This window comes from Stenella coeruleoalba, assembly GCF_951394435.1.
Source record: "Stenella coeruleoalba genome assembly, chromosome: 2".
In the NCBI taxonomy this organism is placed as follows: Eukaryota; Metazoa; Chordata; class Mammalia; order Artiodactyla; family Delphinidae; genus Stenella; species Stenella coeruleoalba.
The window spans coordinates 62,680,040-62,703,417 of record NC_137147.1 but is presented as its reverse complement, the minus strand read 5'-3'; the positions used below and the strand labels follow the sequence as shown (position 1 = coordinate 62,703,417).

Below are 23,378 nucleotides of genomic sequence, written 5' to 3'. Positions count from 1 at the left end.
ATCGAAAGCCTTTGGTCCGCTCTCCCCACCCTCCCCCAGGGGCGGGGCCTTGGCGTTCTCAGGCGCGCGGGAACTGACGCTAGAATCGTGACTTCGGGGCGCAAGAACGGATGAAGCCCGCCAGTGCCCCGGAAGCAGTCGCTGCAACTTCCGCAGGGGCTTGTACACCTGGTGCGGGAGCTACGGGGCCCCAGGATTGTGCTTGGAGTAGTGGTGCACCATGTCCCGTGGCTCCAGCGCTGGTTTTGACCGCCACATTACCATTTTTTCCCCCGAGGGCCGGCTCTACCAAGTAGGTGAGTGAACCGGGTTTGCCTTTGGCCCACTCGAATTGCTCTGTCATGGTACGGCCTAGAGCAGGAAGCCGCGGCCGGAGTTTAGTCCCGGGCTGAAGCATGGCCGGAGCTGGGACGGGAGGAGGGCCGAGGCCAGGTCGAGTCCCGTGATGTTCCCACTGATATCTGCAGGCAGAGATGGGAGCCCGAAGGCTGAAGGCCTCGGGCTCTCCAGGGCAAGCGGCCGCACTGCCTGGACACTGTAAAGCGTTGAGGAAGGTAGGGCTGTTTGACGTGAGTGGGCCCAACGTCTGTAATCCTCTGATGGGTAATTGGTTCCTTGACCTTCCAATTAAAACGTCGCCCCTCCGTTTTCCTTTGTTTGCAGCATGGACTTGCTGGTCCTGTGGTTAACTCCGCGTAGGCATTCAGGGCCTTCTGTGTGCCAGACGCTGTGCTGGTCCTGGGGGATGCAAAGATGTCACACCCTCACCTATACTGAAACTCACAGCTTAAAGGGAGTGACAGATACGTAAACAAACGGATAAAAAGAAAAATAAAAAGCGCCAAATTACAACTACCTACAGAGTTCAGGACATCTTCGAAAAACTGGTGGACAGGATGAGTGGCTGTCAGTTCTAGAGCTGCTCTTGAAACTAGCACTTCTCTTGACCCACATCTGTTTGAATGCTACTATAGTTTAAAAGCTGGTTCTGAATTGTAGATGATGTATGGTGAACTAGCTGTTTCCTGAACAGCTTCAACGGAAATAAACCCTAAAGTAGTTACAGTTATTCAGGATAGTAATATATTTTGTTGGATCGAAAAGGTGTCAGGGTTTGGGTAATGATTATAACCCCGGACCCTTAACCCCTTGCCCTGGAGAATTCAGTATCAGGAGAACCTGATTTACAACTGGCCGGTGATGGTTTCATTTTTGAGTGAATTTAGTACCTCAGTGCCTTGGCGAGGACAGTGATAAAATCGTCTGTGCTTGGAAATCATAAGGAGAGAGTTGGCCTGTAAATGAGGTTCTCTTCACCTGTAAATTTTAGAAATAAAGATAACTTGGAATGAAAGCAGTCTACTATATGGCTCTATACTGGATATAACGTAGCAAGAAACAACATCATATTGGTTAATTCAGTAACCCCTTAACTCATCCCCAATTGAAAAATATGACCTAAGATAGAACAGAGAGATGATAACTGTATCTTCAAGGAAGTTTCATTTTTAAAGTTTCATTCCTGAGTTTTAAAGATTTTTTTCTATGTTAGACTATGCTTTGAATGTTCTATTTCATGGTTTTTAATATGCAAACAGGAAAAGTCACTTAGACCTACACTTTGCTTTTGTATACTATATTGTGAAATCTAGCCGTAAAGCGTAGGCTTTAACGCTTCCCAGATTTGGTGAGTAGAGAGGCTGAATATAGTGTCATTTTAATGGTTTTAAAAGATTCAGAATAGAACATGTAGTTCAAAACAAGTTAAATATCTAGACAGAATAATTTTAAGCTCTGTCTTGTTGTATAACACACTCCCTCTGCTATGCAGGGCACTAATTAGACATTGCTAGGAAAAGGAAAGTGAAAGAATAGTTAGTAGGAGCAAGCAGTGTAGTGGTGAAGAGTTCAGGCCCTGGAGCCATACCTGGATTCAAATTCCTGCTCTCCTCCATACTAGCTCACCAGGGCAAGTGATATAACTTTAGCCTTAGTTTCTGTTTGCAAAGTTGGCCTAATAATTCCTTCCTTATATGGTTGTTTTGAGGATTAAATAAAATGATACATGTAGAGTGCTTAGCACAGTATTAAGTCCTCAGTAAATGTTATTTTTTGTTTGATTCTTTGGCTTATTTTATTTTTGGTCTATTAAATTAGTAGCTCTATTTTCTTCTTTCATTGTCCATCCATGCTTGATTCTCTAGTGAAATATATGTACATTGTCATAATGTTGTAAGTACTGTTTATTAGTTTATAAACTTTAGAATCTGCCAAAGACAAAACGTATAAGAATTATAAAGTGCAAATTGTTAACCATAACAGTGGAAAAATAATATAAGAAAAATGGAGAGATGACAAGGGAATGGAAAGGCGAGTATGCTCCTCATCTTCTGTAGTTGGAGCTCAAAAGATAAATGTAGTCTAACGTTGATAAATTTTAAAAAATAGAGGTATAAATTTAAAGTTACAATGCTAACTATAATCATAAACGAACTGTTGGCAGTGTTTGTTCCCAAGGAGTAGAGAGAAGGATTTTTGATTGTTACCTGTGCCTTGAAAATTTTCTCTCAGTGAATGTATTCTAGGGGTGGTGTGTGTGTGTGTGTGTGTGTGTGTGTGTGTGTGTGTGTGTGTGTGTGTGTGTGTGTGTGTGTGTGTGTGTGTGTGTGTGTGTGTGTGTGTGTGTGTGTGTGTGTGTGTGTGTGTGTGTGTGTGTGTAGAAAACCTGTGGCGCTATATACAGAGCACTTATCAGTGGGGAAACGAAGGCCCATAAGCCTGACTACTTTCAGGCCTCTCTTCTGCTTGCAGGTCTTTTGCTGGATATGCCTGGCAAGGGAGGTAGGAGCAGTCACTTGAATTGCCTCCCAGATGAAAGTGAGCACTGCTTGGTTGCTTCTAAGAAGGGAGCATGCTGATAAGGAAAGGAAAGAAATGGTCTGGTAGAGACAGACTGGAGAGGACAGTTTTCTAATCTGGAAGTGGTACTGTGTACTGAAGCCAGGATTCCTGGGGAGTCCTTGCTCCACACCAACTAGGAAAACTTTATACATATGTAAAATAGAGACAATAATTCCACTTACCTTATAGGTCTCTAAGGATTTAATGAGCTAATAGATGTAAAGTACTGTGTCTGTCACATAGTAAGTGCTCAGTAAAATGTTTCTGTGAGGGATACTGTCAGGAAGAAACAAGTGGCTGATAAAAATGGAATCAGGAGTTTCACAAATAAGTGGATTGAGGAGTACTTACTGTTTGCTTCTTTTGCTGTTAAAAAAAAATTCTTGTTTTAAAGTAGTGTTTCTCAACCCAGACTTCTCATGGCCTCTTGAATCTGATTTGAAATTAAATGTGTATATGTGTACATACGTGTATATATATTCATAAATACATACATATTAAAACTACACAAAAATAATGGGATCAAACACTGCTATGTTTCAACCTCATATCCTCCTCCCCCGACACACACACAAACGCCAAGATTTCTAATGACCCCATCTGCTTGAACATCACCATTTTAAGGAGTGTAATATTTGGAGACACTGTGAAATGAGACACACTTCCTGCTTAAGTTACAAGGTTAGGGAAAGACAGAATGGCAGTTTCAAAAAATCTTAACAAAAAGTTTCTAGTCATACAGCATTCAAATTGAATGTAGACGTATCCTGCAGAATACCTGCCTTTCCCCAGTAGAATATCTCTTATTTTTTTGATAACCAAACTTTGAAGAATGTATGGACCATACATTATTTTTCCAGCCCATGTTTATATGGGAAAAACTCATATTTTCCAAAATTCAGTACAGGTTTTTGTTTGTTTTTAAACGTCTATTTTTTTCCCAGTGTTGTAAGTTAGAAGTCTGGTAGGCTTAGGGTCACATAGGCTGAAAATTAAGGTGTCATTAGGGCTGCATTCTCTCTCTTTTTTTTTTAATTTTAGATTTGTGTTTTATTGGGGTAATATTGGCTTATAACATTAAGTTTCATGTGTACAACATTTCTATTTCCGTATACCCTGCATCATGCTGAGCACCAAAAATTTAGTTTCCATCTCAGTTCAGCATTTTAGACAAAATTATGGATGGGATAAATCTTGAGTTACGTTCCTATAGTTGGCAGAATTTCAGAATTACCTGTAGGTGCTTCGAAATGAGCGTCCATAAATGGGATGTGCATCGCTGTTGTCGCTAGCATCACACTGAGCAGCTCATACTGTGAGCCATTGTCGGGCATTGTGTGCTTGTCCTGAACATTTTGTCACAGTACCTTTTATTTAGCCCCTGTTTTTTCCTAGTGTTATTCGGAGTCCTGGAAAAGTTGGGAAAGTGTTGAGGAAGATTGTAGAGGAGGAAGCAGAGTGTGTAAGAGATTACTGTGGAAAAGAGGTCTCTATATACAAACAACTGTTTACTAACCATTTTATTTGTAATCAAGGAAGCAGTTTTCATTCTAACCTGTTTGTTGTTAGGTTGAACCTTGTGAAACTGCTAGTGTTTGACTGGTTTTTACCTATAAAAATAGCTCTTTCGTGTGGTTCAATCTAATACATGTATAATAGGTAATATACTATGTATTTAAGTTACTAATTAAGAAATTTAATATGTAACTTAAATCCATTATAATCTTTCCCATTTAAAATAATAAATTCATTATAGTTTTTCCCATTTAAAAAATGAGAAATGGGCTGTCATTTTCCTGCATAATCTTGGACATTCAATAACAGATTACTGAGATTAACATAACAGTGCTTGCTAGTTTTGTAAGTTTCTGAAATTTTATCCAAAAACACAAATCTTTAGTAATGGAGATAAAGTGTTTAATTATTATTTCTGACATGTGAATTCTGACTTTTAAAAACTAAACATGCCTTTTAAATGCTGCCTATGAGCTATTTTCTCTTAATTGGGCTTTGTGCTCACCTCTGCTATAAACTGTGACATTACTTTTTACTCTCCCAGTGTTTCTTTAGAAGATACCTTTTAGTTATTGTCTCTAGATTCTTTACTTGGCAGTTTCCATTTTTGTGGAAATTATTGTAACATACATATTTTATGGTGGTATTATTTAAATTAAAATTGTTTTAATTAAAAATTTTTTTAAATTGAGGTATAGTTGGCGAACAATATCATATAAGTTTCAGGTGTACAGCATGGTAATTCACAATTTTTAATGGTTATACCCCATTTATAGTTATTATAAAATATTGGCTATATTCCCTGTGCTGTACAATATGTGTTTTTGTAGCTTATTTATTTTATGCTGGTGGTAGTGTTATAATGGGGATTCATTTACACAAAATTTTATTGAAAATTACAGTGCAGTGCACCATGGTAAGTACTAAAATATCTGTGCAAAAAAGGGTACTTTTGGAAGTGACACTCACAGGGAGAGCCAGGAAAGTTTCCTCAGAGAATATAAATTGATCTACATGGAGATTAGATAAGGATATTCAGTGAGACCAGTGTATTGGTCAGTCAGTGTGGTTGGAGCAGACAGTGATAACTGGAAGAGTAGATTGTAGCAAAATTTTGAAGAGATTTGGATGCCATTCTAGAGTTTGGACTTTGTCCCATAGGTTTTGGACATAGCCGGCAGAAATCTTTAAGAACGACAAAATTATTAAGTAAAATAGAAGAGTTGAGTGTAGAACTAGAGTAGAAAGGGACAGATGACAGGAAGACCACTTTGGAGAGGCTGTTCAGTAATCCATATAAGCCCTAATGAGTGAACTAAGGTATTGAGAGAGAAAGGCTGGAGAAGGGGAGATTCTTGAGTTTTATTTTTTTATTTTTTTTTGCGGCACACGGGCCTCTCACTGTTGTGGCCTCTCCCGTTGCGGAGCACAGGCTCCGGACGCGCAGGCTCAGTGGCCATGGCTCACAGGCCCAGCCACTCTGCGGCATGTGGGATCTTCCCGGACAGGGGCACGAACCTGTGTCCCCTGCATTGGCAGGCGGACTCTCAACCACTGCACCACCAGGGAATCCCTTGAGTTTTATTTTTAAAAATTTTATTATGGAAAATTTCAAACCAAAGTAGGTAGAATAATAAAATGACCCACATGTATCCATAATCCCACTTCAGCGGTTGTCAGCATTTTATCAATCTTGTTTTCCCATATACTTTTCCCATCTCTGCTGGACTGTTTTAAAGCAAATCCTAGATACGAGTGGACATTTCTCTGATGAGACAGAAGTGAAGAGTCAGAAATGGTACCCAGCTTGAAAACTTGAGTGGTTAGTAATTTGAGATAAGGACTATAAAAAAAGAAGGAGGTTTATAGAGAAGAGGAGTTTAATTTCAGCCATGCCTGTGGGAGAAATAGGCATTTGCAAATGTGGGTTCAGAGCTAAAGATGACATAGTTAGTGGTGATTATATAGGATAAAATCATCTAGTGATAGGGAGAAATGATAGAATTCTGGGGGATACCAGTATTTAAGGAGTCAGCTGAAGAGATGGAAGCAGTGAAGGAGACTGGAAAGTAGGAGATGAAGAGCAGGATTGATTGATTGATTGATTGATTGATTGATTGATTTGGCTGTGTTGGGTCTTCGTTGCAGTGCACAGGCTACTCAGTGCGGTGGCTTCTCTTGTTGCGGAGCACAGGCTCTTGGCCACATGGGCCTCGGTAGTTGCAGCACGCAGGCTCAGTAGTTGTGGCTCACGGGCTCCAGAATGTAGGCTCAGCAGTTGTGGCGCACGGGCTTAGTTGCTCCGCGGCACGTGTGATCTTCCCGGACCAGGGCCCGAACCTGTGTCCCCTGCATTGGCAGGTGGATTAACCACTGCGCCACCAGGGAAGTCCCAGGAATGATATTCTTAACTAAGAACTTTAAATTAAATTTAAAATTCAGTTCCTTCATTGCACTAGCCATATTTCAAGTGCTCAGTAGCCACATGTGGCTAATGGCTATTATATTGGACAGTGCAAATGTAGAACACTGCCATCATCACAGAAAGTTCTGCTGGACAGCACTACTCTATACAGAGAGGGAGAGAGGACTAGGACTCCTTTAATGAATCCTGGCTAATTCATAGGCACATTGTCTATTGAGAAACATTTTCTACTCCTTTAATGAATACTGGCTAATTCATAGGCACATTGTCTATTGAGAAACATTTTCTATGTGTAAAAAAAATTTTTTTTTGTGGGACAAAATTTTATTGTATGGTGAGGGCTGTAGCTCTTTCTTTTGTGGCCTTTTATCTTTTGCATTATTTAAGCAGACCGGATAAGTAATGCACATGAGTGAAACCGGCTGGTGAGATAGGAGGAGGAGTGATGGGAACTGTGAAAAACTGCAAAACACATGCCAACCCTAGATGATTTTTCCTCTGCAGGACAGTTGCTATGTGGGAATGAGGGTCAAAAGATACCAGAATTTTTTTTTTCTAAGAAAAACTAAACCCTGATTTTATTTTATCAGACTTTTAGTTAATTAAAATCTTTCTAGAAAACTGTGTATTCTAAACCAGTTTGAGTAAGCTGGATTGGGTCCATGGCCAACCTTTGACTTAGTGTCTACTGGTTGCAAGTGTAATTTTAAAATTCCTTGGTTCCTGCTTTCTTTGACTATCCATTTTGGTGGTGGAGGGGGAAATACACATTTGAAAATGCTAAAATTACTGGTGAGATAGGAAATACTATGGGAATTCAGAGAAAGGGTTGAAGAGTCCCTTCTAGGACAATCAGAGAAAGTGTCCATGGGAAATGGAAGAGGCTTGAGGGGAAGGGCAGGCATTGGCTAGGTGGAAGGAAGTAAGAGTGATAGGGCAGTCCAGAGAGGACCTGAAGCAGCAGACATGGGTGTGGGAAGGGTCAAGGTCTCTAAGCAAAAAGTACAGTGTAAGAGGAGAGATGGTAAAAATTGCAAACTAATAGCCCTGTATAACCATAGATGGAATACTTTTTAGGCCAGAATTGTGTTCCGAACAATCAGGTAATAACACAGCAAGGAGTTGAAAATGTGGAACTGAAATCAGGTGAGATCAAGGATGGTAACCCAGATATATATCTGTATAGAAGTGATTGTCCCTAATGTTTCTTTATCTCTATAATATGTAGTGATAACTCTTCTTTTATTCCTGGTAACTGGTCATTTGTATTCTCTTATTTTCTTAGTTAGTCTGGCTAGAGGTTTGTGTGAGTTTCCTGTGGCTGCTGTAACAAATCACCACAAACTTGGAGGCTTAACACAACAGAATTTATTCTCTCACAGTTCTGGAGGCCCGAAGTCTGAAATCTGTATCACCAGACGAACATCTAGCTGTCGAGCAGGGCCATGCTTTCTCTGGAGGCTCTAGGGAAGAATGCGTTCCTTGTCTCGTCCACTTCAAGAGGCTGCCAGCATTTCTTGGCTTGCGGCTGCATCACTCTGATCTTCAAGACCAGCATTTTCAAATCTGTCTGCTCCCTCTTCATAGCACCTTCTCCTCTGTGTGTATAAAGTTTCCCTCTGTCTCTTAATAGGAATGCATTTAGGGCCCACCAGGATAATCTCCCCATCTCAAGATTAACTTAATCACATGTGCAAAGATTTCTCTCTCTCTTTTTTTTTTTTTCCCCCGTGGCTATATATGGTAGTATTTGCAGGTTCCAGGGATTAGGTCATGGATATCATTTGGGGACCGTTTTTCAACATACCAAAAGGCTTATAATTTTGTTGGGTTTTTTTTGGTTTTTGGTTTGGCCGCACCTTGCGGTACGTGAGATCTTAGTTCCCTGACCAGGGATTGAACCCATGCCCCCTGCATTGGGAGTACAGAGTCTTAACCACTGGACTGCCAGGGAAGTCCCGTTGGTTTATTGTTTTTTGTTCAAAGAATCAATTTTTGACTTTGCTCATGTTCTCTTTTTTGTCTATTTCATTGATTTCTGATCTTTATTATTTCTTTTCTTCTAATCTGGGTTTACTTTGCCCTTTTCTAGCTTCTTAAAGTGGAAACTTAGGTTTGCAGTGTAGGACTGAGGGCCCCAACTACCTTCTGGCTGTTCACCAGAGGCCACCGGTGGTTCTTGCCCCATAGCTACTTATCATGCCAGCAGGAAGAATCTCAAGAGTGAGTCTGCTAGCAAGGTGGAGTCTATATACTGTAATCAGTAGAGTGCCATCCCATCACCTTTGCCATATTTAGTTTGTTAGAAGGAAGTTAAGAGATCTTGCCCACACTCAGGGGAGGGGATTACACAGAGATGTGAATACCAGGAGGCAGGTATTGTGGAGGGGAGGCCACCTTAGGATCTGTCCACCATAGCAGTAAAATTCCTTCTGAACACTTTTGCTGCATCCTACAAGTTTTGATACATTTTTATTACTATTCAGTTCAAAATATTTAAAAATGTCCCTGGTGATTACTTCTTTGATGCATGGATTATTTAGAAGTGTGGTTTTAAATTTTCAAATTTAAAATTTTCCCTAAGTATAGGGATTTCAGCACTTTAAAAATTGAGACTTATTTTATGGCCTAACATATGGTCTGTCTTGGTAAATGTACCATGTACTGTTAATACCATGTGCCTGTATATTTTTCAGTTATTGCCAGTAGTATTCTACAGATACCACCTAGGTCAGGGTGGTTGATGGTGTAGTTCATATCATGTATGTCTACTTTTTTGGTGTTTGTTTCTAGCGGTTGCTGAGTGCCAGTGTTAAAATCTTTAACTGGGTGTGATTGTCCATTTCTTTTTTTAATTTGGTCAATCTTCCTTTCATGTATTTTGAAGTAGTCTTAAAAAGTGTGTATACATTTATGAGTGTTATGTCTTCTTATGAATTGATTCTTCTATCATTTTGAAATGTTCCTCTTTATTTCTGATAATACTCTTTGTCTTGAAGTCTACTTTATCTGATATTAATATAGTCCCTCCAACTTTCTGATGCTTACTTTTACGTTGTATACGTTTTTTCATCCATTTATTAAAGTGTGTCTCCAGTAGGCAGCATATATTTGAGTCTTGCTTTTCTATCCATTCTGACAGTTTCTGCTTTTTTTAATCTTAAAATTTTTTTATTTGAATTTTACATATTCATTTATTTTTTATACAGCAGGTTCTTATTATTTATTTTATACATAATAGTGCATGTATGTCAATCCCAATCTCCCAGTTCATCCCACCACCAGCACTCTCCCGCTCCGCTTTTCCCACTTGGTGTCCATACATTTGTTCTCTGCATCTGTCAGTTTCTTTTAATTGGAGTATTTCATCCATTAGCATTTATTTATTTATGTATTTATGACTGCATTGGGTCTTTGTTGCTGCGCGTGGGCTTTCTCTAGTTAGGGCGAGTGGGGGCTATTCGTTGTTGCGGTGTGCAGGCTTCTCATTGTGGTGGCTTTTCTTGTTGCGGAGCATGGCCTCTAGGCACACGGGCTTCAGTAGTTGTGGCATGTGGGCTCAGTAGTTGTGGCGCACGGGCTTAGTTGCTCCACGGCATGTGGGATCTTCCTGGACCAGGGCTTGAACCCGTGTCCCCTGCATTGGCAGGCAGATTCTTAACCACTGCGCCACCAGGGAAGTCCCCTCATCCATTAGCATTTAATGCAGTTGTTGACATGGTTAGATTTAAATTTACTATTTTATTTATTTCTGTTTGTCTTTGTTTTGTTTGTTTGTTTATTTGTTCCCCAGTACCTCCTCCCTTGCCTCCTTTTCAATTATTTGAACAGTTTTTAGAATTTCATTTTAATCTATTAGCCTTTTGGCTACTTCTTAGCATCCTTTAGTGTTGTTCTAAGGAATATAATATACATGCTTAACTTCTCCCAGTTAATACTTCTCATTTCACATAAAATGTGCAAGCCTTGAAACATTGAAAGTCCATTTACTCCCTTTCTTTTTTATAAGTAATACATGTACATATTTCATAAACTCCACAAATGTAACTTTTGTTAAGTATTTTTATATATATATATAAAAATAAAATAGATCTATTTATTTATTTATTTTTGGCTGTGTTGGGTCTTCATTGCTGCGTGAGGGCTTTTCTCTAGTTGGGGCAAGTGGGGGCTACTCTTCATTGCAGTGTGTGGGCTTCTCATTGCGGTGGTTTCTCTTGTTGCAGAGCATGGGCTCTAGGCACATGGGCTTCAGTAGTTGTGGCATGCAGGCTCAGTAGTTGTGGCTTGTGGGCTCTAGAGCACAGCCTCAGTAGTTGTGGTGCACGGGCTTAGTTGCTCCGCAGCATGTGGGATCTTCCCCGACCAGGGCTTGAACCCATGTCTCTTGCATTGTCAGGTGGATTCTTAACCACTGCACCACCAGGGAAGCCCTTGTTAGGTATTTTTAAAGAATTAAAGAGAATAAAATACTCTTTTATATTTATCCAAATATTTACCATTTTTTGATATTCCTCATTTCTAAAGATTGGAGTTTTCTTTTGGTATCATTTTCCTTCAGCTCGAAGAACTTCTTTTAGTGTTTTTGTTGCAAGTCTGAAAGTATCTTTATTTTACTTTCATTCTTGAAGGATGTTTTTGTTGGATATAGAATTCTGAATTGATGATTTTTCTTTCCACACGTTAAGGATGTTCCACTGTCTTCAGGTGCAATCATGGAATTCAAATCATTGTTCTCTTGTGTATAATCTGTTCTTTTTCTCTGTTTTTCAAAATTTTCTCTGCTTTTGGTTTTCAGGAATTTGACTATAACGAGTGCACAGGTGTGGTTTTCTTTGTATTTATCCTGCTTGGAGTTTGCTGGTTCTTCAGTATGAAATTTTATGTCTTTTTCCAAATATGGAGCATTTTAGCCATTATTTCTAAAGATTTTTTTTTGGTGGAGGGGGGGTTCTCGTGCTTTCCTGTCCGTATGGGACTCCAGTTACACATTATACCTTTTGATGTTGACCCACAGACTTGTTAAATCTGTTTTCTCTTGTTTAAAATTGGATAGGGAATTCCTTGGTGGTCCAGTGGTTAGGACTCTGTGCTTCCACTGCAGGGGGCTCAGGTTCAATCCCTGGTCTGGGAACTAAGATCTTGCATGCCGTGCAGCATGGCCAAAAAAAAAAAAAAAAAAAAAAAAGAGGGATAGTTTGGTTCATTTTCATGTATCTCCATTCTGCAGTTAAGTTCACTTGGTGAATTTTTAAATTTCAGATATTGTATTTTTCAGTTCTGTAATTTCTATTTGGTTCTTTTGTAATTTACTGAGATTTCTTATTTCATCTTGAATATTTTTCATTATGTCATTGAACATACTTTTAATAACTTTGCCTGCTAATACAACATCTGGGTCATCTCAGGGTTGGTCTCTTCTAAGTAGATCATGTTTAACTATGTTTTGTTTGGTTTGGTTTGGTTTCTTTTTTGGTATGTTGAGTAATTCTGGATTATATCCTGGGCATTTGTGAATGTTAGGTTGTGAAGACTGGATTCTGTTATATTCCTCCAAAGAGCGTTAATTTGTTCTAGCAGGCGGTTAATTTGGGTGGCAGCTTAAATCTCAATTCTTTTATCCTAGCTAGACTGCTTGGAGTCTGTCTTTTGCGTGTGTGGTTATGGAATCAGCTAGAGATTTGGGCAACGTAGAAGTTGGGGCTCTCCTTCTCTGGCTGTCTCCTTTCTCTTCCTCATTTTCCAGCAGCTGTGGTTGGTTACTCCCCCAAGCTGTTCCCTAGCTCTTCAGGCCAAAAGGACAGAGTTTTCTGTGGGTGTTTACCCCTGACTGGGACCTGCATGCAAACTTAAGTCATGAAAATGGGGAGCTCACCCCAGTCCATTGCCATCTTCAAGCGTTGCCTCCCTCTTTGGAATCTGCCTCTTTTGGCCTCTTTCTGGTGTCTTTGGGTAGTTTTGTCTAGAGTTTATAGTTTACCTGTGGAGGGTTGATCTGGTAGAGGCTTTATTGACCATATGAGAAACAGAACTGAGAAGCATTATGAAACATTATATTTTAGAAGTTGTTTGTGGTGTAATGGGATGGTAAAAACAAGCTGTTGTAATTAGCTAGTTAAATGTAAGTTAGATCTGAGGATTTTCTTTGAGGTGATTTTTCTAGAGTCTTTTTACTCTTTTGTTCTCTTCAATATGTGGCCACTTAGAAATATTTGGCAAAGGATTTTTATCACAGCTCCTATTAAAGGAAATTCTTTGGTGTCATAGGTAGTATCTTCCTCAGATGATCTTCATCACCAGTGGCTTTTTGAACCAAATAAGACCAGGCCTCAGACCTGGCGCACAGAGTAAAAGCATCTATTATGCATCAAATGTAGATAACAATTGGAGTAGTGAGTAATTTTTTTCTTTTACATTATCCTTTATATTTTCTACAGTGAGCATATATTAATTTTTGTTGCTCTTTTCCAAATTACAAAATATATGTTTATATTAAGTTTAAATATTACAGAAATATACAGCATAGAAAGGGATAGTCTCATCTGTAATTCTACTCTCCACAGGCAGTCATTATCAGCTAAACCACATGGTGCCATAGTAGTTTGTTTTTATAAACCACTTCAGTTCAGCTGTTTTAACATGGGAATGATTTGACAGCAGCTAGAGGAGTGCACAAGCTGAAGTTTGTTATAGATAAACTAAAGAATCCTATAGTGTAGGTAACATGAAAATTGCAAATAACATGATCCAGAAGATTTCAATTTGGTAGGGGGGAAAAAAAGGCAAAGTAATCTAACAGCAGTTAAAACTGCATACAGTCAATTAGTTATTGACCAAAAGTTAACAGAAATAGTAAATCTTGAGAAAATTTAGATCACCTAAATTTGACCCAGGGAAACCAGACTTGGTAGAAATAATGCTACAAAACAAACTTTTTAAATGATAAAACGTAATTGATAAAGATTTGATATAATAAAACTTAATTAAATGTTTATTGGAAATTTGGTATTTGTACCTGATGAAAATGATCAAAATGGAAAGAAGTGGAGTTGGTTTAATTACGATTTATTATCATTATTATTTTGACTTTGCATGTATTGGATGGCATTCCATGTTAGTTCATAAAGCTCTTTATTTTTAATAACTATTTGTTATTCCATTGTATGAATCTATGATCATTTATTTCACTTCTTAAAAAAAACTGTTCTATTTTCCAGAATATGCTTTTAAGGCTATTAACCAGGGTGGCCTTACATCAGTAGCTGTCAGAGGGAAAGACTGTGCAGTAATTGTCACACAGAAGAAAGTACCTGTAAGTAGTACTGCCAAGATAGCCAATTGTTGCAGAATATAATGCAAGAATGTTTCATGAGTTTGTACAAGGGTATATTATTATATATGTTAACATTGTTTTTACTTTGACCCTGCTTTCCTGTCTGTCATCCAAGAAGAATTGACAATTTAACTGAGTAGACAGAATTGACAAGTTGAACTTTGTGGTATGATTATAAGCACATTGGGATTTCTAGGTCTTTTGTCTTCAGGGACCTCAAAACACTCTTTGGTGAGCTATAATTCTTGCCCACAGGAAACATATCATCTGAAAAAGGAAAACAGAGTTGTGCCCCTGCCCCCATTTTTTATTGCTTTTAACTGTAAAATGAGCAGAAGACATTTATTATATAGTTCATTGTTATCATTCCATAATATTTTTTTGTCACTACACAGAGACCTGTGATTTTTAAAATTATCTTGATTTATTTTGTTCATTAGGACAAATTATTGGATTCCAGCACAGTGACTCACTTATTCAAGATAACCGAAAACATCGGCTGCGTGATGACAGGAATGACAGGTGATTGACTTAATACCTACTTAGATTTTTTATTTTCTTCAGATTATTTTTGAGTTTTGTATTAATTTTAAAAGGCTTCCTTTAGTGTCTGATTTTCAGGTGATATGAGTAGATTTGCAGTCTTCCAAGGCTAGTATCAATATCTTCGGAGTATTGTGAGCTTTTTTGAAACCATAAGTATAATAGAATTAGACCTCTATGCTACAGTCAGGGAAACTGAGCTGAGGCCCCTCTCATAGATGATTTATTTCAGATATGGTTAGTAATTTAAGGGGACATAAGTCAGTATATCTCAAACCTGGTGATAGTGACACTGGTTAGAAGGAGGTGAGGATTATAAAAATAACATTGGGTTTTTATTTTCTGAAATCAAGGGAAAATTCAAGCCCACCAAAAAAAGATTGAGAGAAATATTATTTTCTTTCCTTAAAACCTGGTCTTTGGGGAGTTATTAGACACTTTTAGAAACTATTTTGACAGCTGATGAAGGGCTCAGCATAAAAGTGCAGTGCTGGATATAGAACTTCATTTTTTAAACTTTTTTCCTTTTTTGTCACATACTTATTGCTGAGTCATTCATTATACGTTGGTGGGAGGAAAAGCCATAGTGGACCACTTCTGTTTTCCTTAAGTCATAATGGAGATATATGTATATATTGGGAAAAATTACCTGAATTGAGGTTCATTCTTTCCTTCTAAAGAAGTAAACCTTTGTTTTTTATGCTCTAAGCTGACAGCAGATCCCAGGTACAGAGGGCACGCTATGAAGCAGCTAATTGGAAATACAAGTATGGTTACGAGATTCCTGTGGACATGCTGTGTAAAAGAATTGCTGATATTTCTCAGGTCTACACACAGAATGCTGAAATGAGGCCTCTTGGTTGTTGTAAGTATGCAAAGAAGTCTCCCAAGTAATTGATGAATTATGATTTTTTTTTTTTAGCAAACATGCATAAAGAAAGTTATTTCAGTAACACTTGGGTTTGGAACATGTGGTTTGGAAGTTATAAAAGGTGAGGAAATCTTTATAATAAATCAGTGATGGAAGGATAGGTTTCACAATAGTATTTTAGGCACTACCTTTAAACTTTAGATGCTATTAGGCTTTTGTAATGGAGGTTCTACTGCAATTCTAGATTACTAGTTCGATGGAAATGCTTAAATTAGGCATCTTAACAATGTAGTTGTTTCTTTGGACCACCCTAAAGAATCAGGCTCACACATATATGCCTGTGATTCATGTATTTAGAATAAATTTCTTCTTTAAAAAACAAGTAAAATTTTATTGGGAGAGGAATAAGCTTTACTGATCTGAGATTTAATGTAATAAATTAGCCTGAAAAATTCAACGTTTGTTCCTGACATTGTGTCATTCATTTATGAGAATTAAAGCAGTCAGTGTAATGATTTTTCTTTAGCATCTGACCCTATTTTTGACCTGTCACTTAAATATTCTCCCTTGATTTCTTCAATGATACTCTTCTCCTCAGTTTCCTTAGCTTATCGTCTTCTACTGGTCCCTTAAATGTTTTTGCTCATCGGGTTTCTCTCCTTGGTCCTTCTCTCCTCTTTGTTCTACTGGGTGATCTCATCCACTTTGATGGCTTCGTTTACTACCTGTATGCCAGTCGCTCCCTCATTAGCTTTAGCCCAGTCTCTTCCTTCATGTCCCACAGATACTTCAAACTTGAAATCGTTGCTCTTTTCCTACTCTCATCCTCAACTTCTGTTCTACCCCCATCTCACCTTCCCTGGTCATCTGTTTATTCATCAAGCTTTACCTTAGAATATGTCCCTTCCATCTCCTCTGTCACTTTTTCATTGTCTTTTGCCTCTGCCACCTAATTTACTGCCTTTCTTCCTCCTTACTCTTTCCTAGTCTGTTCCATATTCCTACATGAGTTATCATTCTAAAATCAAATTTTGTTGTTTTGTTGTTAATACGATGTGCAAGGCCCCTTACAGTTTACTCCCAAGTTGCCTCTTGGACCTGAAGCTCTGCATTTCTCTTTCACCTGAAGCTCCTGTAATACATGGATCTTTTGTCATTCCTTGGGTGTGCCCTGACCTTTCATGTTCCTTTTGCCTTGATTGCCCTTCATTTCCTTATCTTTTAAACCTGCTCATTTTGCAAGACCCTGAAGTAAAGAAGTGTTTCTTTTTTTCCCCCTCAGAGAATTAAGTGGACCTCTCTTTGGTGGTGCCCTTGTACTTTGTATCACAGCTCAAGTATAAAATGTAAAGAAAATCACAGGGTAACATAACATTAGAATAAAATGGATAGCTGATCACTGTCATAGTGTTTATCAATAAAATAAGCTTCAAAATTCCTCATTACTAGACTCTATAAAACATCTATAAATGTGAATAGAGTCATTGAATAATACCAAATCTTGTAAGAAGACACTATATAAAAAAGGTTCAAATGGGGTGAAGCCATTCTTTAAATACTTTGTTACCTGCTCTGCTGAGTAGAAAGAAGTTTGGTGGTGGTTGTTTATTTTAATTGTATGTCATTATAATAACATAATTATACAAGAAAAAGTATTTCTTGGTCAAATAAACTGAAGAACTACTGAGCTAGAGTAGGTCAGCCTACAGCAGAAGATTTTAGAACATCTAATATGCTTTTGTATATTATTTTTTCTAAAAGAAGTATGTGAAAAGTATATTTTCCAAATTTATTTGACCAGTTAACATCTTGAGGGATTAGGGTTCAAAGGAACATGCTTTGGGTAATAGCAAGGATTAGAAAATTGTAAATTACATTTGTGATCATTAAAACCTTTAAAAAATCCGTGATAAAACCTTTTGGATAATAGAAATTTGTTACCTTATTTATCTGTGGTGATAACCTATGTTTTATTAGTTTTCTTAAAACAAAACACATCCTTTAAAAAATATTGTTAAAGAATGGTGGAATTGGCTAACCTGATTTTCTTTGCTTTCATGAGTTGCCTTTTCTGTAACATCATTTAATTTCCACGTTTATTGAGCATTTACTGTCACCCATTAAAACTGTTCTCAGGAAAAAAAAAAAACTTAAAATAGACGGCCAGAGTAATGATTAACAACAGCTATGTGGCAATACCAAGAGAGAAGAAATCTTGTTGTATAAAGACATAAGATATTTAATGAGGGTCTTTCTTTCTGTTCAGGTATGATTTTAATCGGTATAGATGAAGAACAAGGCCCTCAGGTGTACAAGTGTGATCCTGCAGGTTACTACTGTGGGTTTAAAGCCACTGCAGCAGGAGTTAAACAAACCGAGTCAACCAGCTTCCTTGAAAAAAAAGTGAAGAAGAAATTTGATTGGACATTTGAACAGACAGTGGAAGTAAGTTAGCCGAAAGGAACTGACCTTTTTTTTATGCGATATAGAATAATGAGGATCATTGCAGAATTGACAATCTGTATAGGCTATTCCTGGGTTATGTCATGATATCCAAATTTGTCAGGTTAATAGTAAAATCGATGTCACATGGGAACAGTGAGGACTGCTTTTATTCATCTAATTCCCCATCTCATTTCATAATGTATTTGAAACTGCTTTCAACAAAACACATATAAAATGGGAAACTATAACTAAGAATAGGAGTCAAGACCAAGTCCAAAGACCTGCATGGTTGTGATTCAAATTAGGCTTACACTAACTGGAAGCAGAAGTGAAAAAGTTGAGTCAGTAATGCTGCTCTTATGGTCCTAAAGGAAAAGCAGCCACACACCAAATTTTCAAGGAAGCAGACATCTTCACAGTAAAAGAATATGCTCACAGGATGACTTGGCAGAGAAATTATATCTGGGACACAGAAGTAGAGCTCTTTTATGCAGGGTTCTTGAGGGGATTGTTCATTATGATTGGGAAGTTTTAAATTGACAGGACAAGACAAAATCCTTACACAAATATTTAGTAACCTTAGACTAAAGAAGTTTCTTATTTACTGCCAAGAAGTTAAAAACAGAATTTTAGTGGATTGTGGAAAGGAGGGTCAGGGATACAGCAATTCTAAAGACTAACAACATGATTCTGATAAACAAGAAAGGAAGAATTACCATCTAATACCTTTGTGTTTGGTTGGCAGTATTATCGTACACTAACAGGAAATAAGCTAGTTCTCATCTGGGAGGCACTGTTCAAATGTTTCTTAAAGGTTTTTTCTTTTTTTTTAATTGCAATTCATAGTTACATAAGTAATTAATCACATCGGGTACAAAGCCACTTAAAACATTCTTAAATTGTTATTACTGCAATTTCCTTGAAAGAAGACTATCATTCATCTTTATCCTCTCCCCATCTCACTCCAAGTGCTAATAAGCATTGCTTAGCATGTAGTGATCACCAGGCAAACAGACTGTTTTGTGTAAATCACCCTATTTTTGTTGTTGGAGCCCTTTAGTTTATAGTTCGACTTGGTATAAACAAGTTTCTTGTCATTGGCAGGCAACATGTTAGAATTAAGCAATCTGTGTGGCTGTAGAACTACATCACCTCAAACATGGAGCAAAAATGAATAGCTTGTGGTTAACTCATGACTTGAGTAAGTTTGGAATGAGAAAAATCTTGGAATCTCCGAAAAATACTATATTACTTTAATGTTGATACTTTTTTTCAGACTGCAATTACATGCCTGTCTACTGTTCTATCAATTGATTTCAAACCTTCAGAAATAGAAGTTGGAGTAGTTACAGTTGAAAATCCTAAATTCAGGTGAGTTATTTTATTGTCGGCCAGGTACTTAAAGAAGTTTGCCAAGTGATAAATTCTAGTCTAGAAAGGTGGAGGTGTGTTGGTTCATTTGTCCTGTAACTTGAGGAAAGAATTTTTTTGAACTAGAGTTAGTTTTTGTTTTGTTTTTTTTCCAGCACCTGAGAGATCTGTTTTAAAACTTACTGGGTGTCTCCTTAAGACAGACATAAACTGCTTTTCTTCTCATTTCATTTATTTTATATCTAATACCAGAGGTGATGTAAAATAACCTCCTTTATCTGAGAAGTAAACTGAGCATAAGTGTTTGTTTTTTAGCTTAAGGCCAATAGAAATTCAGCTCCCAAACTAGTAGTTTTCAGATGGAGCTTTTATTATTTAGTGGTTATTTAAGTGGAGCTTTGAAGAGCACTATGAAATACTGATGTACCTCAGACCCTATTTGGATATCTTTGAAACCCCTGAATTTTGCATACAGCTAATTGAATTGCAGATGCTGGATCCTTGTCTGTTCTTACTCACTAAGTGACTAACTCCCACAAATCAACTTCACAGCTTCCATGAGTCAAATCTATACTGGGTGCTTAACATATATCAGTTCACTTAATCCTCCCAGCAACCCTGTGTGGTGATTGACTTTTACCATGAACCTGGATACTCTCATGAATAGTAAAAAATGCTTCAGTTAAATCCACAGATTCAGGGAACCTGCTGGAACGCATGTTGACTATGGTGTGTATTTACTCTTAGGTCACAGTTATAAAGACACAATTGTCATTGTTAGGGGTGGGGAAAAAAAAGGTAGTAAACTAAGCTTAACCAGACCTTGAAGAGTTATGTTAGTACATTTTTCTTTTCTAATTTGTTCTTTTTGTTGCCTGTAGGCAAGTGATATAAACATGAAAGATTTAAGAAAAATTTATAGAATTTTTTTAAAAAACAGAAATGAATTCCCTTCTGTCCCCCATAGAAAAGGTTGCCTTTTTTTTTTTATTTTCTTAAAGCGGTAAAATTCCAGGAGGAGCAGTCTCTCTAAAGGATCTACAAATAGTTGTTTTCTATTCTGAGACCCTCCTATAACCTTTAAAATCTTTAAATAAGTAAGTTAAATAAGTAAGAAACCAAAGATCGTATGTCTTCAGAAAAACTCTTGTATCATTTATAAATTCTGTGATGGTAAGTATACTTAAATAATAACTAGAATGTATAACATAAGTATACACAACTGTATAAACTACTTGCATTGCCCCAGTTTGCACTCAAAAATGTCACTTTGACAAATTTCACTTTTAAAAGTTCACCAGTAGGGCTTCCCTGGTGGCGCGGTGGTTGAGAGTCCGCCTGCCAATGCAGGGGACACGGGTTTGTGCTCCGGTCCCGGAGGATCCCACGTGCCGCGGAGCGGCTGGGTCCGTGAGCCATGGCTGCTGAGCTTGTGCCTCCGGAGCCTGTGCATCCGGAGCCTGTCCTCTGCAACGGGAGAGGCCACAACAGTGAGAGAGGCCCGCGTACCTCAAAAAAAAAAAAAAAAAAAGTTCACCAGTAATGGGTCACATTAAAGATTGCCAAGCAGTTTTTATTTCTTTGGGGCAAACATCATTTAGAAAATAACATGTTCAACATGGAGTGCCTTCTTGTCTCTTGGCTGATATAAACTTGAGTTATAGTAGGTATAAAAGCATTTTGACATAGGAGCTAAAATAGAATACTTTATGTATAGTTTAGTTTTATATTTAATTTAAATATTTGCTATCATAATTGCAACCAAAAGGGTTTTTCTTTCAAAAGACCTAATTCTAGATCTGATGTCAAAGAGGTAAACATGAGTGTGTATAGATGAAGTTGATATGATGTCTGGGAATTCCTTCAAAATAATCTGAAGGGATGAGTGGTGGGTATATTGATTTTTAAAAGATTAGCTATAAATTGATAACTGTTGAAATTGGGTGATAGGTACACAGGAGTTCATTACTATCCTACTTTTGTGTGTTTTTTGAATTTTGCATAATAAAAAGTTTTCAAAAAGTAAATAGTTGTGGGGTTTTTTTCCCTTTGCCTTCCAGGATTCTTACAGAAGCAGAGATTGATGCTCACCTTGTTGCTCTAGCAGAGAGAGACTAAACATTGTAGTTAGTTTACCAAATCCATGACGCCACTTGCCTGTGTGTTTCGTAACAACAGACCAACATTATGGGGGCCCCTGAATTGAAAAAGGAACGTCTCCCACTCCTCCTGCCACTGAAGTGGTTAGGACTCTGTATAAATAAAAACAGTGCTTTTGGAAAATAATCGCATCCTGTCTTTTTTACCTCCAATTTTAACTATTAAGTCTTTGGTACATGCAGACAGTTAAATAAATTTTCACCATCTTCACATTGTAGCTTTATTCATTTTGTTGAGCGATCCAAGTTTCTTTGGCTTAAGGAACTTACTAGCCAGAAATTTAAACTATAGCTATATGGCATCATAAATTGCAAACTAAAACTCTGGTTTCAAAACTTGCTCTGACTATAGTAAGTGGGCATGTGAGGCAAGGCCTTTATTTTACAATTCTTCATTCATTCCTGAACCTGGACTCCAAGTTGCATTGGAGGTTTTAACTATAGTAAAATGATTAGCATTATTGATCTTCAGTAGTTGAGATACACATTTAATCTATACTCAATAAGAACGAATAGTTTCAAGAGCAGAAATTGTAGTTAGTTACCTTTGGGAAACAATAGGGTTAGAAAAGTTGTAGAATATGTATATTTTCTATGCTGCCTTGAGATTAACTATTTAAAGCAGACTTTAAGGAATTGGCCTATAGTAAAGTAGAGATACCACCATAAACAACATTAGGGGAAAAAGAAGAGCAAACTGTATTCTGAATAATCTTTTTTTTTTAATGTGTAGAGTTAAGGTTTTAAACTTCCCAGAGTAGTTCCCTGGTGACCTCAGCCACTAATAGTTATAGAGGATCCAAAAATCTTGGAATGTCTAAGGCCAATACATTTCATTTGCACTGGGTGAGACTGGTGCTGTTGGTGTTACCTCATGTAGGTGAGCATGGCTGCTGGTTTAATGCCAGTCCCTGGAGTCCGCTGCCCTTGTTTCTGCAGCCACCAGGCCCGCAAAAGGGGAGGCCATGTGAACTTGGGACCACTAGAAGCAGGAAACTTCACCGACCACATCCTCTTCAGAGCTGAGTCATGAGTTGTAAAGTGTCCTAAAAGGGAAGCAGTGTTCTTCCGATTCAGGGGCTGCTGCCCTGGGCTTACCCATCCAAATCCACTAGGCTCTCTATAAAGGTGCTGCTCTCATTTTGAAAGGGGGCTCTGCGTGAAGTGGTGAGAGACTAGCAAATAACTGGATTTTTCTATAAGAAAATATCTTCTAGTGATAGAAAATGAAAATTTTCTCATTTGTTAGGAAAATAAGTTTTTACATTATAAAACAAAATCTAGCTGAATTAAGGGTTTTGAGTAAGTATGTTATATTGGTTATTTTATGCTTAAAAGAACTGGAGGAAATAGAAGAGATTCATTTAAGTATGCGAACATTAAATGCTCTAATTCTGTTTTTAACACAGTCTGGGATCACTAACAGTTAACATGGAAATCTTATACAAATGCTAAGAAAAATATCTTAAAATTTTAAATATCTTTACCCAAAGGGAATTTTGATAAACTCCTAGTAAGAAATACACAGTTGAATACTGACATTCAGAGGAATATGTCGAGACATTTGTGAATGCGAAGCCCTGTGGGTAGACACATGGCTCTCTTTCTCTTGGTACCCACACGAAGAAACAGCTTTGTACCATTTAGATCATATGTGAACAGCAAACCAGGTACTCGGCTCCCTCACTAGCCCCAAATCCAACCTTCAGATTTGTGCCACAACCAAATTATTACATTAAGGATCTTCAAGGTCTCCCTTAAAGAGTCAGAAATGCTAAGGTTAAATATGTTCCAACCATCTATTACATTTCCAAA

At 37.7% G+C, this 23,378-nt stretch overlaps 1 protein-coding gene across 3 annotated transcripts; it reads left to right on the top strand.

Annotated features, from left to right (window-relative positions):
* The first annotated feature begins 131 nt into the window (after positions 1-131).
* Positions 132-21,705, top strand: PSMA6 (proteasome 20S subunit alpha 6). 3 transcript variants are annotated; one of them, XM_079914934.1, is made up of 7 exons: positions 132-296; positions 14,059-14,153; positions 14,615-14,696; positions 15,427-15,582; positions 17,855-18,033; positions 19,310-19,404; positions 21,465-21,705. In XM_079914934.1, exons 1-7 carry the CDS (start codon positions 221-223, stop codon positions 21,520-21,522), a joined length of 741 nt encoding a protein of 246 aa, XP_079771060.1. In that variant the 5' UTR covers positions 132-220; the 3' UTR covers positions 21,523-21,705. The 3 variants fall into 3 exon arrangements, with proteins under 3 accessions (XP_079771060.1, XP_079771061.1, XP_079771062.1); XM_079914935.1 differs by lacking the exon at positions 132-296 and adding an exon at positions 359-554; XM_079914936.1 differs by lacking the exon at positions 132-296 and adding an exon at positions 7,888-7,987.
* Positions 21,706-23,378: the final 1,673 nt, after the last annotated feature.